Below are 13,673 nucleotides of genomic sequence, written 5' to 3'. Positions count from 1 at the left end.
TTAATTTTATTTATAGTTTTTTTTTATATTTTGCAATTAGCAATCTTTTGTTTAAAGTAGAATAAGGTAAAAATATTTTTAAGAAATTTCTTAGAAATTGTTGTTACAATTAAGATTTGTTTGCTAAAAATAAATAAGAAATTAGGTCAAAAAAGTCATTAAAAATTTAAATATAAAAAAGATTATTTCAAAATTGTTTAACAGATAAAATTAATAACAAAAACAATTTGAAACTTTTTAACAAAAAGAATTTTAGAAATTTTCGAAAATTTTAAGAATTTTTTAAAATTAAATTTTAACAAAAAAAAAATTCTCAAAATTTCGGAAATTTTAAGAATTTTTTTTAAATTTGTAATAAATTTCAAAGTGTTTAATAAATTTCATTACAACTATTTAAAAACTCAAGAAATTTATATATTTTTTTTTATCAATTTTAATGTTTTTTTTTTTTTTTTTTTTTTTTTGAAAATTCCAAATAAAGTTCGAATTTTCAAAATTAAGTCTAAATCTTTATTACAACTCAAGAAATTTTAAAATATTTATCAATTTTAAACATTTTTTTGAGAAATCCAAATAAAGTTCGAATTTTCGAAAATAAGTTTAAATTTTCGAAATAAACTTCGAATTTTCAAAATTAAGTCAAAATTTTCATTGCAACTCAGGAAATTTGAAAATGTTTATCAATTTTAAATTTGAAAATGTTTATCAATTTTAAATTTAAAAATTTTATCAATTTTAAAATGTTTTTTGAAAATTCCAAATAAAGTTTGAATTTAAAATTAAGTCTAAATTTTCATTACAACTCAAGAAATTTGAAAATGTTTATCAATTTTTAAAATTTTTTTTTGAAATTCAAAATAAAGTTCAAATTTTCGAAAATAAGTTTAAATCTTCGAAATTAAGTTCGATTATAGTAGAAATATAATTTTTGCTAAATTACAAATCATTTTTATCAGATTTTTCTAAACCTTTTAGGTTTTTCTTTAAAAATTTTGAAAACTTTTTAAAATTTTAATTAAAATTCAAATTAAATTCGAATTTTCGAAATTAACCTAAAATAATAAATTTTGTTTAATTACCAAAATTTTTATTAAAATTACTATAAATCTTAAAGAAATTTCGAATTTTTGAAAAAATTTCTTTTTTTTCTGAAAATTTGAAATTAAGTTTGAATTTTCGAAATTATGCAAAACAAGAAAATTTTGCTAAATTAAACATTATTTCAATGATTTATGCAAGAGTAAATAAAAAAATCTAATTTTTTATCAAATTTTTCAAAATTTCGAAGTTAAGTTCGAGTTCGAATTTTCGAAATTAATAAAATAGCATATTTTGTTAAATTTTACTATATTTAAGAATATTTTTGCAAGATTTTTAAATTTTTATCCATTTTAAGCACTTTTTTTTGAAAAATTCGAATTTTCGAAATTAAGTTCGAATTTTCGAAATTAACTAAAACAGCAAATTTGTCTAAATTAAACAGTATTTCAATGATTTATGCAAAATTCTGAAAATTTTTCAAATTTTTATAAACTTTAAGCAATTTTTCAAAAATTCGATATTAAGTTCGAATTTTCTTTCGAATTTAATAAAAATGGCAAATTTTGTTAAATTTTACTATATTTAAGAATATTTTTACTAGATTTTAAAAAATTTTTAAATTTTTGTAAATTTTAGGCACTTTTTAAAAAAAATTCGAACTTTCGAAACTAAGTTCGAATTTTCGAACTTAACAAAAATAGCAAATTTTATGTAAATTTGTGTGAAACTTAATTATTGAAGTAAAACTTTGCGAAAATATTGAAATTTTTATAAAATTTTTTTTCACTTTTTAGAATTTCGAAATTAAGTTCGAATTTTCAAAATTATAAAAAATCTCAAAATTTTGCAGTAAATTATTAATATATTGTGATATTGATAATGAAATTATAAAAAAATTAATTTAAGAAAAATTTTGGGTATTTTTTTACATTCGAAATTAATTTCGAATTTTCAAAATTAACTTTAAATTTTCGAAATTTGTTAAAAAAGTTTAGTTTGCCTAAATTTTATTTAATTCTAAATGCTTACTGTAAAAACTTGTAAAATTTTGAAATTTCCATCAAATTTTCCACTTTTTTCGAAATTCGAAATTAAGTTCGAATTTTTCGAAATTGTTTAAACGATCCCTTTTTCTTGGAAAAACTTAGCGGATTAAAAGGAAATTAATAAATTTACATTTTTAAGCAAATTTTCCACTTTTTTTGAAATTTTGAAATTAACTTCGAATTTTCGAAATTAATAAAATCGTGAAATTTTTGTTAAAAAATATGTGGGAATCTTAGAAAATGTTACAATTAACACTTTTACTAAAAATGTTGCCTTTTTTCGAAATTCGAAATTAAGTTCGAATTTTTCGAAATTGTTTAATCGATGTGTTTTTGTTAGAAAATTTAGCGGATTAAAAGGAAATTAATAAATTTACATTTTTTAGAAAATTTTTTACCCTTTTTTAAAATTTGAAATTAATTTTTCACTTTTTTCGAAATTCGAAATTAAGTTCGAATTTTTCGAAATTATTAAATCGATCACTTTTTATTAGAAAAATCTATCGGATTAAGAGGAAATGCATTTATTTAAATTTTTATGCAAATTTTACACTTTTTTCGATATTCGAAATTAAATTCGAATTTTCGAAATTAACAAAATCATAAAATTTTTGTTGAAAAATATGTGGGAATCTTAGGAAATGTTATAATTATCAAATTTAAAAAAAAAATTCCACTTTTTTAAAATTCAAAATCAAGTTCGAAATTCGAATTTTTGAAAATTTTTAAAATTAAACTAAAATTGGTAGAAAACAAGTTTAAATCTTAGTAAATTATGGAATTTTAGAAAAATTTATTTTTAAAAAACTTGTAAAAATATGAAAATATTTTATTTTCAAATTTTTTTATTAAAAAAAATATATTTTTTAATTTATGACATTTTGGTCAATGACTTTGTTTTTGTAAATATAAATAAAATTATTAAATTGTTTAATAAATATTTTTTAAAGCTTTCAAAAAAATATATGTTTTAGTTGATAAGCAGTTGAAAAAACACAACAAAAATCGTATGATAAATAAAAAAAATCAGGTTTGAAACGAAAAAATATAAAAAAATTTCATAACACAAAAACAAATACAAAAAAAAGAGAGAAATAAAAAAAAATAAGAATGATTTAAAATCAAGACACGTTCTTTGGTATGAAAAATAAAAAAAGAAGAAAAAAAATTTATACCAAGAACTTGTTTGGCCATTAAAACAAATTATGATAATAATTTTTGAAGAAAAAAAAATAAAATGTTGAAAACATGCTATAATCTCTACCTTCTACATTTTATTTTTCTTTATTCATTTAGTAATTTATAACTTTCACTTTGTAAGAAATACAATAAAAAAATAAAATTTTTGAAATACAAAAAACTGACCTAATTTTGTAGGTTTTTTAAAAAAAAAAGAAATTAATGAATACAAAAAAATGAAATGAACAAAAATGTGTAAGAAACAAAATTCTAACAAAAAAAATTGTTGTCTAATTTGTTTAGTGTTTAAGTCATGGTTGATTTAAAATAAATGTACATTTTTTTCCTCATTAAAATCTTTTGATGGCTAAAAACAAGGAGGGGTGTTTATAAACCACCACCAGTTTCTGCTGTTTGGGTTTTTTTTTTCTTTCTTCTTTTTGCCTTAAAACTCACTCAACCAGAAATCCCAGCGTAATATTCTGCTATTTTATGTTTCTTTTATCCATTTACTTCTTATTTTTTCAATTTTCATTTTCCTTTTAAAAAAAAATTATTTTTACCTGGTTTCCTTTAGACTTAAAAGCAAAAAAAGTCAAAACCCAAAAAATAATTTCAACATGACTGGTCTTGTTTGTTATACGAAAGAAAAAAAAAAAAGGTTCATTGACCAATAAATATTTGAGTTTTCTTTTTTATTTAAAAAATAAATTTATGCATAACTGAAATTAAAATAAACATTTTTGGAATTTTTTATTAAGTTATTTTTTTTTTCTTCTTCTAAACAACAATAACTTAGACCAAACGTAACAAATAAAAAAATGTCAAACTCATTAAGAAATTAATTCACATTTCTTTGCTAAAGGAGAAAATAGTCATAAATTTGTAAAAAAAAGAAGAATTAACATAAAAATTCATTAATATACTACACCAAGGGAGTGATTAAATATTTTTGAAAATTAAATTATTCCTAAAACAAAAACAAACAATTTAATTTGTTATACTTATGAAATATTAAATAAATTTATTAAAATTATCATAAAAACTATCATAGCTTGAGTTGTTTAATGTGCAAACATAAAAGTTTTTTTTGTTCTAAAATTTTTTTGAAAAAAAAATTATGTCATGACATTTATCTTAATATAAATATTTAATATCATGACATTTCTCTTAACATAAATGTTTTATATCATAGAATAATATCACACAAACATTTGCTGTTTGTGCTAAAATGCAAACAAATTTATGTCATGATAAACAAAAATATATCATGATATTTATCTGAACATAAATATTTAATATCATGACATTTATCTTGACATAAATGATTTATAAGATTCATAGCAAACAACTTTCAAGTTATTTGCTAAAATTTAAACAAATTTATGTCATGATAAAAAATAATAAATTTGTGTCATGACATTTGTCTTAACATAAATATTTCATATCATGACATTTATCTTAACATAAATGTTTTATATCATAGAATATCACACAAACATTTGCTATCATTTGCCGAAATTTAAATAACAAATCATAATAGAAAATAGAAAAAATTGTCATGACATTTATCTTAACATAATTATTTCAAATCATAACATTTATCTTAACATAAATGTTTTATATTATTAGCATAATGTGACACAAACATTTGGTGTTATTTGCTGAAATTTAAACAAATTTATGACATGATATATGACATTATATATGTCATGACATTTATCTAATTTATATCATAGCATAATGTCACACAAACATTTGGTGTTATTTTTCGGAAATTTCAAAAAAAATATGTCATGACATTTATCTCAACAGAAATATTTGATGTCACGACATTTATCTTAACATAAGTGCTTTCACTCAAAGCACAATATCACAAAAATGTTTGGTGTTATTTTCTAGGAAAAATATTTCATGTCATCACATTTATCTTAACATAAATATTTGATATCATGACATTTGCCTTGACATAAAAGTTTTATATCATATCATATTGTTACACAAACATTTGGTGTTATTTGCAAAAAATTAAGCAAATTTATGTCATGACATTTATCTTAACATAAATATTTACTATCCTGACATTTGTTTTGACATAAATGCTTTATATCGTAGAATAAATGTCATAAAAATGTTGCTAAATTTTTTTTCATATTAAAACAATTTTTAATTTTATTCCTAAGATTTCATGTCATAACATTTTAAAATAACTAATTGATATCATAACATTTATTATAACATAAATGTCTTATATAATACGATATAATGTTATCAATATTGGGTGTTCTTTATTTGTCATGACATTTATCTAAACATATTTATATGATTGATATCATATCTCATTAATTTCTAACAAATATATTTCATGTCATGACATTTTCAATCTTATGACATTTATTTGTTTGATATCATAATAATTTATTCATGTCAAAAGTGTTTTTGATGTATGTATATTCCTATTAAAAATACTCCATGTCATGACATTTATTTTAACCTAAATTCATCTGCTGACATAATGTCATAACATTATATTATGACATAATTAAACTTAACCTAAATGTTGTTGCTATCATGACATATTAACGTATTTTGTTATTATCTCAAAAGTATGATATTAAAAACATCTGAAGACACGTTCTTCATATCATGGCACTATTGTTAAGACAAATATTTTAAGAAGAAAATTTTTATTAGAAACATTTGATATCAAAACATTTTTCCCTAACAAAATTTATGTCTAAAGACATTTTTCTTAATAAAAACTTTTAATGACATTATTTTTAACAAAAATATATTTTTTTTAATATTTGATGGTATGGTATAACAGAAATAAAAAATATATTCATGTCAAGACATTTTCTTATGTCAAGAAATTTTTTTCTTAAGAAAAATTCTATACTTTATATTTAAAAAATGTTTATGCCATGTTATTGTATTAAGTAAAATGTTCATGATAAGTTTCTAATTAAAAACACTTCCTGTCAAGAAATTTTTTTATGTCAAGACATTTTTTATGTCATGACATTTTCTTTAAACACTTTTTTTCCAAAACTTGTTCCACTTAGTTTTTTTTAATAATTTTACAATATCAATTAATAAAGACATCATATTTAAGAAAAAATATTAATGTCATGACATTTTTCATAATAAAAAATATCATGTGTCATGACATTTTTCATAATAAAATAATTTTTTCTAGGAAAATGGTCTTTATCAAAGCAATGTTAAATATGATCATGTCTAAGAAATTTTCAAAAAAAAAATTTCTCATCGCATAACATTTCTCTTACCAATTTTTTTTTCTCATGACATTTTTCACAATTAAAAAAATATCATTTTAAAATATTTTTCTAGGAATGTTTTTATCACAAAAATTTTGAATTTCATGATGTCAACATAATTTTTAATATCATGCCATTTTTTCTAACATAAATTTGTTAATGTCAAAACATTTTTCTTTAAAAAAATTTCAAAATTAAGACATCTATTAAAAAAAACTACTACAATATAATTTAAGTTAAAAAAAAATTAAAAGTTTTCTTTTTCTTTAAAAAGAAAACATCTTTAAAATGTAACTTTCTTTCTAAACTAACTTTCCACTCTACCCTCGTTGTTTTTTGTACAATCAAATTAAATTAAGAAAAAAATATCTACATATTAATGTGCAAATAATTGAATAAACATAAGTTCAAACAACAACATAAACAAATACCACGTGGTTTTTAGCGTAATTTTCTGTTGTTGCTATTGTTGTTATGTCTCTGCTACCGTTGCTATTGTTGTAATTATTATTGTTATTATAATTGGTCACAATAATAATAACAATAATAATAATAATAATATATTTCATATCATTTTACACAATTTATATTTAAAACATTTGTTTGGGTATTTTACAGAAAATGTGTTAAAATGTGTTTTTTGCTTTATTTTTGTATTAATAAATATCATATTGTTGTTGTTATTATTATTGGCTTTTTATGATTATTATTGTTGTTGTTTTGTCTTATTATTATATTTGTATGATTCAATGTCAATGTCATTTCCATTGGTAACCCAGTGATAATATGAGTAGAGAGAAACGTCAAAAAAAAAGCATAAAAAAAGAAAAATAAAAGCACCAACAACAAAAATAACAACATATTTTTTATATTAAACAATGTGCCTTTTTAAGTTTTTTACTTGTTGTTGTTTTCTTTTCTTTTATTTATTTGACATCATTATTTGTCTTCAGACATTTTTTTTTTACTTCTTATTACTCACATTTTCCTACATTTACAAGTTTTTTTCTTTACATGTTGTAAAGTAAAGTATGTGTGTGTGTTAAGAAGAAAACAAAGAAAAAAAACTTTTCTTAAAATATGTTTAAGTGTAAGTTGTTGTTGTTGTTTTACATGTAAACTTATTTCTTTTTGTGTACGTAGCCAGACGTACTTACAATTTGTTTTCCTCTTGTTTTGATTTCTCATGTTATGTTTATATTTTTACCGGCTTTTGGTTAAATCAAAGATGACAACAATTGACAAGTATAGTGTGGGGGGGGGGGATTAGGACAAAAATAAAAATGATGCCAGATTTAATTATTTATCTTTAATTTGAAAACCAGTTAATAAACTTATATTTTTTTGTCTTTTATCGCAACTGACTATGAAATTATGTTGACAAATGATTTCAACAAATTCCCTGCATTATCATTTGTGTCTCTAGCACACATGTTGCAGATTACTATATAATAATTTATAAAACTAATAGTCTTTTAATGTTGGACTATTTTGTATGTCTTTTAAACATGTGTTTATTTTGATAAATTGTTATTTTATCTTATATTTATTGTAAGAACTTAAATGTTTATTGCTTAATTTTGATAAATATTGTTTAAATAATTATAAAAAATTAAAATAAATAAATTTTTTTGTGCTATCAGTTGTAATTGGAACAGTGAAATAGATATAATAATTTAGTTATAAAAAAAGAAATTTTATTGATAGCACCGAGAGAGGAAAAACTGGAGACAATAAAAAACTAAGTACTATTGTACTAAACTATAATCTAGTCTATAGTCTAGTCTATAGTCTAGTCTATAGTCTAGTCTATAGTCTAGTCTATAGTCTAGTCTATAGTCTAGTCTATAGTCTAGTCTATAGTCTAGTCTATAGTCTAGTCTATAGTCTAGTCTATAGTCTAGTCTATAGTCTAGTCTATAGTCTAGTCTATAGTCTAGTCTATAGTCTAGTCTATAGTCTAGTCTATAGTCTAGTCTATAGTCTAGTCTATAGTCTAGTCCATAGTCAGATCTATAGTCTAGTCTACATATTAATGTACATGACATTTGTTTTAACAAAACTGTTTCCAATTTTTTTTTATATCATGACATTTTTCATAACATCAGTCATCTTCGTACGACTTTTAGGAAGAAAATCTTTCAAAGCAAAAATTTTTTTATGTCATGACATTTGACATTTTTTCTTAAATAGTTAGTGAAAGTATTTTAAATGTTTTCCAATTGAAAAAACTCTCTAAATTTAACTACTCTTACTAAATCCATTAAAATTCCAATCAAACATTTATGTATTTGTGAGACAATCATTTAATAATTGATAACAAATTTTTTTGTTTTCTATTTCTCTTTAGTGTCTTATTTTAAAACACATTTTTTCATTAAAATTCCTCATGTTTGAGGGAATCGCATACGTTGTAGGTTTGGGCTTTTATATGAATGAGTCTTTTTTTGTCGTTCAGCGAAACCTTAGTAAATAGAAAAAAAAAGCACATGTGTTAAACATTCCTTATCAGTAGAGTTTTTTTCTTTAAATATTTTATTTTTGTATGCCAAATACAACTAATATCATTAAAAAATATCATCATCATCATAGAGAAATAAAAATGTGTTTTACGTTTAAATACCAGCAGAAAACGCAACAGCTGTTACAATTAAAAATACAAAAATGTAAAAAATGAAAAAGTAGAAAGAGAGAGAACGAAAGGGAGGGGAGAAAAAATGTACTATATGGAATTTCATTGTATTCTATGGATTCAATTACGGTTTTTGTTGTTGTTGTTGTTCTTCATAAATATGTTTAACAAATAAATGTTAGAAATATGATAATAAAAATATGCCGGTATTAATGTAAATTATAGCGATAAACTTAACAAAATGATGTCGTTGTCGTTGTTATTATGTTTATGTTTTATTCTTTTAATTTTTTGTTCTTTATTTATAGTCACAGACATTTTAATGATTGTTTGTACCAAAATAGAGATACTAAAATTCTAAGTAATACACCACCGCCATCACCATGTGTGGTTAGACATAATTGTTGTATTTTGTAAGTGGTTTTCCAAAAAATGCTGTTAATCTTTTGAAATTACAACAAATATGAAATCTTTGGGTTAAAACTTTAACATATTTCCTTAGAACATAAATTTTTAAAAAATGTTTTGGTAAAACATGTTTTGATACCAAAAACAACAAAATTCTGAAGTAAAATCTTTTGACATGAAAATTTTTTTGTTAAAACAATGTCATGACATGAAGAAAGTTTCTTGCAAAGAAAATAAAGAAAAAATGGTTTTGTGAAGAAAAATGATTTTAAAGAGAAAAATGTCATAACATATTGTTTGTTAAGAAATATGTCATGACATAAAAACGATTTTTGATGAAAACTTTCTTAATAACAAAAATTTTTAAGAAAAATCTTTCAATATGAAACCTTTTTGTTAAGATAATGTCATGATATAAAAATAAATTATGAATTTTATATGACAAACAAATTTTGTTAAGAAAAATGTCAAGACATAAGCAAATTTTATTAAGAAAAATGTCATGACATAAACCAATTTTGTTAAGACAAATGTAATGACATGAAAATTTTTTGAGAAGAAATGTATTTTCACGTAAAAATTTTTAATCTAGAAAAATTATAAAAATTTTATATGAAAATGTCATAACATGAAATTTTTGTAAAAAATAAACATAACATAAAACAAACCATTTAAGAAGAAATATGAAATGATTTATGTTAAGTAAAATGTCATAACATAAACAATTTATGTTAAGTTAATTGTCACTAAATGATATGAATATTTTCAAAAAATAACAAAATCTTCTAAAATAAATAATTTTTGTTAAGAAAAATGTCATGCCATAAAGAATTTTTGTTGAGAAAAATGTGATAACATTGAAAAATATTGGACATAAAAAAATATCAATAAGAAAATTGTCATAACATGATAAAAATTTGTCAAGAAAAATGTCATGCCATTAATTAAATAAAAGTGATAAACAATTTTTGTTAAGAAACATGTCATGAAATAATAATTTCTATTAAGAAAAATGTCATGATATGAAAAGTGTTTCTTGACATGAAAAAATATGTCATGACATAAAACTTTTTTATCAGAAAAAGCCTTTTCTTTAGAAAAATATCTTCAAATGAAAATTTTTTATAAAAAACCATAAAAAATATCTTGACATGAAAAAAATTGTGTAAAAATTTCTTAACATAAAATATCTTGACATGAAAAAAGATTAAGAATTAAAAATTTTCTTTCAAAAGATTTCTTGACCTGAAATGTTTAAAGAAAGAATTTTAAAAACAATATGTCATAACATGAAAAAAAAATTGTAAAAATTTCATGACATAAAATTTTTTGACATAAAGTATCTTGACATTAAAAAAGTTTAAGAATTAAAAATGTTCCTTCGAAATATTGCTTGACTTGAAATTTTTTAAGAAAAAATTTACAAAATAGAGAAAAAATTGTAAAAAATATGTCATGACATGAAGAAAATTTTGTAAAAGTTTATTTATATAAAATGCCTTGACATGAAAAAAGTTTAAGAATTAAAAATGTTCCTTCGAAATATTGCTTGACTTAAAATTTTTGAAGAAAAAATTTACAAAATAGAGAAAAAATTTTAAAGAATATGTCATGACATGAAGAAAATTTTGAAAAAAATTCTTGACATAAAATGTCTTGACATGAAAAAAGTTCAAGAGTTCAAAATTTTTCTTCGAAATAATTTTTAAAGAAAAAAATCACAAAATAGAGAAAATTTCATATAACATTGTCATGACATGAAAAAAATGTCTTGACATGATAAAATGTCATGACAAAATTAATAAAATGTCATGACAAAATTAATTTTTTTTTTTTGATAATCTTAAACCAAAAAAAATTCTTGTGATAAAACATGATTAAGAGATATGTTTTGACATAAACTAATTCTCTTACACATAAAATTTTTTAAAGAAAATTGTTATAATGTTAAGAAGTAATCATAAAAAATTGTCTTGACATATAGAAAATTTTGTAAAACAATGTCATGACATGAAAAATTTAAAAAAAATAAAATTTAAATAAAACATGATATGTCTTGACATAAACTAATTTTCTTAAACAAGACATTTTTAAAGAAAACTGTAAAGAATAAATTATAAAACAATTGTCTTGACATAAAAAATTGTAAAATAAATGTCTTGATATGAATAAATGTCACGACAAAAAATAATCTTAATTTTTTTGATAATATTAAGAAAAATGTCTTAATATAAAAATGTTTGCTTAAAAAATGTCTTGACATAAAAAGTTTTTTGAGTGGAATATTATATTTTGAAAACAAAATTTGAAAGAAATTTTAAAATAACTTGTTTTAATTGTTTATGGCGAAGAAGAAAAGTAAAGAAGGAGCAACAAACTTGAATTTCCTTAGAAATCAAAATACTGACCCCATTTTCATTTTTTAAAAGATCTAAATATCCTGTAAAATTTATTTGTTTAACAAATTGACAATAAAAATATGTAAAAAAAATTTTGAATATTTTGTTTTTTTTTTTTTGTTTGAAAACCAAAACCAAATGGATAAAAAACCACGTAGTAGACACAAACACAACCAACAACTGTATGAAAATATTTGATAAAGATAAATTTTAAAGTAAAATAAAAAAAAATGTTTTGAGGGGGGAAAAAAGGAACAATTTCAATGCACAAGAGGACACACCATGGTCAATAGTGAAAAATTTGTTCCAAATATTTAAAATTTTAGAAAGTGCGATTTGAACTCCAGGCACAACAATAAAAAAAGACAGATTTTAAAAATCAATTCGAAATCCACCCTCGTGCATTGAAAATAAAAGGCGTTGGGGTTTTATTAGTTGGTAAAAAACTTTTAAAAAATGGGGACACAATGATTGGAAACAACACAGATACAAACAAGTGGAGGAAACATAAAGATAAATGAGAAAAAAAGTGGAAGAGAAATGAGAGGACTGGCGACCAGGGAAAGAAATTGAAAATATTAATAAAAAAATGGAGAAATAAAACTTACCGCATTTTGTTGCTGTTGCTGCTGTTGTATTTGCTGTTGCTGCTGTTGTTGTTGCTGTTGTTGCTGCTGCTGTTGTTGTTGCTGCTGTTGTTGCTGCTGCTGTTGCTGTTGTTGTTGCTGCTGCTGTTGTTGCTGTTGCTGCTGTTGTTGCTGCTGCTGTTGTTGCTGTTGCTGCTGTTGTTGCAATTGGGCGGCTGTATTAGCATCGATCTGTCCCTGATTGGCTGCCGAATACCACCACTGAGAACCAGGCACGGCAGCAGCTGCTGCAGCCTGTGCCATATTTAGACGATAGTCGTAGGCGGGTGTGCCGGCTGCATTCGATGTCGCCACCACCTGGGCCATTGTGGTGGCTGGATTTGGAAAACTACTGGCCATTTTGTAGGTGAACAATTGTTGGGTGCCAACACCAGACGTTGTATTGGCGTTATTTTGATGCGCTTGCTGTTGATTTTGTTGGACGACAACCTGTTGTTGTTGCTGCTGATGCTGCTGCTGCTGTTGTTGCAATTGTTGTTGTTGCTGGACAGCAGCGGCTGCGGCAGCGGCTTGTTGCTGTTGCTGTGCAACCAATTGTTGCTGATAATGTTGTAAAGTTTGCTGATCAATTGTTTGTTGTTGTTGTTGCTGTTGTTGTTGGTGTTGTGTAGCAGCCGCAGCGAGTGCACCGGGCCACCATAAGGCAGCTTCGGCAGCAGTCGCTTGGCGTTGACCCCAAGCGCTGTGTTCTGACATAGTTATGATTTTCTGTGGATGCTTTTGTTTACGTTTCTCTATACTTTTGCTTGTAATTTTGACCAGGCGCTTTCAAAAACAAATATGACTTAACTAACTAATAGGAGGGGGGGTCATGTATGTTTTGGAAGTGGAATTTATGGAAGTATTCTAATTAAGATTCTTTTTTTTAGCAGAATCTAAACAAACTTAAACAAAAAGTGAGGTTATTTCCAAATTAGATGGGAACACTTTTTTTATTTTTTGCTTATTTGTTATTGTTTAATATTATTACTAAATTTATATTATTTAAGAAATTTTCACTTGTTTTTGTTTTCTTAATTATTTTAGTTTTATTTGTATTA

At 22.7% G+C, this 13,673-nt stretch overlaps 1 protein-coding gene across 4 annotated transcripts in view; it reads right to left on the bottom strand.

Annotated features, from left to right (window-relative positions):
- The window catches only part of LOC111684194 (high mobility group protein DSP1), a 58,569-nt gene that overhangs the window by 24,894 nt on the left and 20,002 nt on the right, over positions 1–13,673 (bottom strand). For 2 of the 4 annotated variants that reach the window (XM_046947508.1, XM_046947510.1), the window contains exon 2: positions 12,595–13,221. In XM_046947508.1, the coding sequence (XP_046803464.1) occupies positions 12,595–13,221 (627 nt within the window). The remainder of the gene's footprint in view (positions 1–12,594; positions 13,222–13,673) is intronic. The other 2 variants (XM_046947509.1, XM_046947511.1) reach the window with 2 other exon arrangements.

This window comes from Lucilia cuprina, chromosome 3 (assembly GCF_022045245.1).
Source record: "Lucilia cuprina isolate Lc7/37 chromosome 3, ASM2204524v1, whole genome shotgun sequence".
In the NCBI taxonomy this organism is placed as follows: Eukaryota; Metazoa; Arthropoda; class Insecta; order Diptera; family Calliphoridae; genus Lucilia; species Lucilia cuprina.
The sequence above is the reverse complement of the archived record's forward strand: the minus strand, read 5'-3'. Positions and strand labels throughout refer to the sequence as shown.